This window comes from Myotis davidii, unplaced genomic scaffold (assembly GCF_000327345.1).
Source record: "Myotis davidii unplaced genomic scaffold, ASM32734v1 scaffold472, whole genome shotgun sequence".
Taxonomy (NCBI): domain Eukaryota; kingdom Metazoa; phylum Chordata; class Mammalia; order Chiroptera; family Vespertilionidae; genus Myotis; species Myotis davidii.
Window position 1 is genome coordinate 947,881 of NW_006283774.1, and position 3,773 is coordinate 951,653.

Below are 3,773 nucleotides of genomic sequence, written 5' to 3' on the forward strand. Positions count from 1 at the left end.
CCTCGAGCTGCAGGGGAGTGCAGACCCTCGGCTGCGCCTCCTCACGGGCCCTCTGCACAGGGGTCCCAGACTTTGGGGCGAGCAGGTGAAGCAGGGGTGGGAGGGCGACAGCGCCTCTGAGGTGAACCCTCACCCATGGTCCCAGGTCCGGACCTGCCATGTCCTCTGGGAGGGGTGACCCCATCCATCAGCCCGAGGGGGGCTGGGCGCAGGGGGAGCTCGCTCCCTTCCCGGGGGGAGGCCCGGGGCTGCCCCGGCCTCAGCCCTCTGCTGGGAAAGGAAAGATTTCCCCACAGACGCACAGCAGGAGGGCATCGGATGCCCGCTGGGGGGGGGGGGGGAGGGCAAAAAGGGGGGGGGGAATGGCCCCGCTGGCAGCACCGCCTCTGCAGGGGTGGGGTGTGTGTGTGTGTGTGTGTGTGTGTGACAGGAGCACATGCCCCCGGCTGCAGGTATAAGCCGCCTTCAGCTCTCCGCCCAGAGCACAGAGCTTCCTGCCCAGAAAGCATGTGGCCGGCCGGGCGCCAGCTCGGGGCCCTGGTCTGGAAGAACTGGCTGGTCCGATGCCGGCACCGGGTGAGTGGGGCCCCTGGGGGGACCGAGGGTGTGGGGCCGCCCCTCCTGCAGGGAGCCCGGAGGCTCAGGCCATGGGAGCCAGGCTTCTCCTCCCCCCAGGCTTCTCCTCCCCCCTGGGCTTCTCCTTCCCCTGGGCTTCTTCCCTGGCTCCCAGGAAGCCCCTGAGTGTATCAGTCAGCGCGGCTGTCACAAATACCAAGGCCGTGCCTTCAGCACATGCCTCTATCTCAGCGCGGTGTCGAGGAGTTAGGTCCAGGTGTGGGCGGGCTGGGTCCTCCTGGGGCCTCTGGGTGCTCTCATGTCTCCCTCTGTCTGTCTGTGTCCTAAATTCTCCTTATTTTTGTTTCTGACAATTTTACTCAACTATTTGGGGAAAATGCATTCATTTTTTTTAAATCCTCACCCAAGAATATTTTTCCCATTGATTTTTTTTTTTTTTAGAGAGAGAGTAGAAGGGAGAGGGAGAGACGGAGGGAGAGAAACATCGATGTGAGAGAGACACATCAATTAGTTGCCTCCTGTTCACACCCCGACTGGGAACGGGGATTGAGCCTGCAACCAAGGTTCGTGCCCTTGACTGGGAATTGAATCCGCAACCCTGCAGTCTGTGGGCCGAGGCTCTAACCACTGAGCAGCAGAGCAGGGCAAAATGCATCCCTTTCATGTGGAAGCAGGTTGTTAGCGACAGAAGGAAGCTCGGGCTGTTCCTAAAGGACGGAGCAGGGCATCGGGTTCTCCGTTTATGGGACGCAGCCCGACCGGGCGAGGCCCACCTGCTGCCTGGAACCGCACCCTAACCAACCGCACCTGCGAGCCCTGTTCCCAAACCAGCTGATGGTCCGAGGTCAGGGGGCAGGACTTCAGCGAGGGGATTTGGGGGCACAGTTCAGCCCATGGCGGCGTGTTGGCACCGTCCGCTGGGCTCTGTCCTGGGAGCCCAAGGAGACTCATGCTCGCCCCCATTGCTTGGGCCTTCTGAATGGAACAGCGCCCCAGGTGGCTTGGACTCAGTGCCACCCCCACCCCCACCCCCACCCCAGGGAGAAGGATGCTGCTTAGCCCGCTGGCGTCAAGTAAGGAGACTCCCTCCAAGTCGTCCTCCCTAAGACCCCGCACCTTCTGCGAGCAGCACGGAGGGAACCCCGCCGCACCCCGCCCTCCCGTGGTGGGGGGCCGAGTGGCAGGCTCAGGCTGCTCTCGGTGGGACTCCTGATCGTGTGAACCCCGTTTCTGGCTGTTTTACAAACAAACCTGATACCCTGGGAAAGCGTCCCCTTCTGGGAGGCCGGACTGCATGTCCCGAGGGCACAATGGAATTTCACGCCCAGCACAGAGCCCTTTGTCTCCAAGGAGCTGAGGCCTCGGCTAATTACACGCCTCCCTGCCCACTTCCTGGATATTCCCCCCAGGTGTCCTCTCACCCAGTGAGGCCTCCCTCCTCCATTCTCTCACAGTGTATTGTTTGCACCAAATGTTTTATTCCTTGTGGTTTTCAGTTGCAACCAAACCCCCCAGCTCGCTGAGCAACTGGAGGATTTAGAAATGGGTTTGCCCTGGCTGAGTTGGCTTAGTGGATAGAGCATCAGCCTGCGGATAAAAGGGTCCTGGGTTCGATTCCCATCAAGGGCATGTACTTTGCTACTCCCTGGCCTGGGTCCTGGTCGGGGTGCGTGCAGGAGGCAGCCAACCTATGTGTCTCTCTCACATCGGTGTTTCTCTGTCTTTCCTTCTCCCTTCCACTCTCCCTAAAAATTAATGGGAAAAAAATCCTTATGTGAAGATTAACACATAAACAACAAAAAATGGGTTTGAACTCTGTCTGTATGATGCTTTGTTGAAGCGGAAGGAAAGTTACTTCGTCTTCAGGCCTGAGATTCAGCCCAGGTTCCGTCGTCACAGCTGGTGCAAGGATACAGGGCAAACGAGCTATGTCCTTGGTGTGCCGTGGGCAAAGCGGGCTCCCCACTGCTTGCTGGGAGGGCGAGGGTCGGTGACTAAGGGCTTGGCAGCACTGCAGGGCGTGCGAGTGAGGACGGGCCTGGTCTCCTTGACCTCGGCACCTGAGAAGAGCCTGCCTGCAGCCTCTGCTTCCCCTCCTTTCTCCAGTGACCTCTGGGGCCCTGTCCCCAACCATTGTTCTCGAGACCCAGGGCAGGGCTGGCGATGACGCCTTCACAGGGGGCTCAGCCTGGCCAGTGTGCCATTTTAAAATAATGTTTAAAAAAATGTTTTTTTATTGATCTCAGAGAGAAAGGGAGAGGGAGAGAGAGAGAAACATCAATGATGAGAGAGAATCATCCACCGGCTGCCTCCTGCACGCCCCCCTCTGGGGACCGAGCCTGCAACCCAGGCCTGTGTCCTGACCAGGAATCGAACCGTGACCTCCTGGTTCATAGGCTGATGCTCAACCACGGAGCCACCCAGTCGGGCCAGTTTGCCATTTTTTAAGAGATGGAGATACCGTAACGCTTTGCAGTTTATTCAGCACTATTTTTTAAAAATATATTTCTTTATTGATTTCAGAGAGAAAGGGAGAAGGAGAGAGAGAGAGAAACATCAGTGATGAGAGAGAATCATTGATCGGCTGCCTCCTGCTTTGCCCCCCACTGGGGATCAAACCTGCAACCCGGGCCTGTGCCCTTGGCCGGAATCGAACCTGGGACCCTTCAGTCCGCAGGCTGACGCTCTATCCACTGAGCCAAGCCGGCTCAGGCTATTCAGCACTATTTTATTTAAAATCAACCACTTCCCCAGGTCCTTTGCCTTGCGGAGTTCCTCTGGCCATGCATCCTGTTCATCATCCTGACAGCACTTCGTTTTCAAGAACCTCCCCGGCACCAAGACAACTGTGAGTGCCGCCTTCTTGCAGATCTCAGGGAGAGCATGCAGCCCTCCTTCTGCTCCCGGGAGCTCGGGCTCTGAGCAGACGCACGGGAGGGCTCCCCTGTCCTATCACCTTAAAAGCATCACAGTTCTGGGGTATTGGCAGCAGGGTTTACAGCTTCCCTCTTGGAGTAATAGCCACATGGTTGCTCACTCGGCCGGACAGATTGATTCTTCTAGCTAAGCTGACCCACCCGGGCTCGTGGGCAGCTGTCCACCCGGTTCTGTGGGGCACTTCCAGATTCCCTACAGTTACCAGCGTCCCAGCCGTTCTCATCCATTGTGTGTGTGTGTGTGAAGGGCAGGGGACGGAG

The 3,773-nt window shown here is 58.2% G+C and overlaps 1 protein-coding gene across 1 annotated transcript in view; it reads left to right on the top strand.

Annotated features, from left to right (window-relative positions):
* The first annotated feature begins 507 nt into the window (after positions 1–507).
* Positions 508–3,773, top strand: part of ABCA13 (ATP binding cassette subfamily A member 13) — a 143,734-nt gene continuing 140,468 nt past the window's right edge. Inside the window, 2 exon segments of the mRNA XM_006754021.2 lie at positions 508–576; positions 3,331–3,424. Coding sequence (XP_006754084.2) covers positions 508–576; positions 3,331–3,424 — 163 coding nt within the window.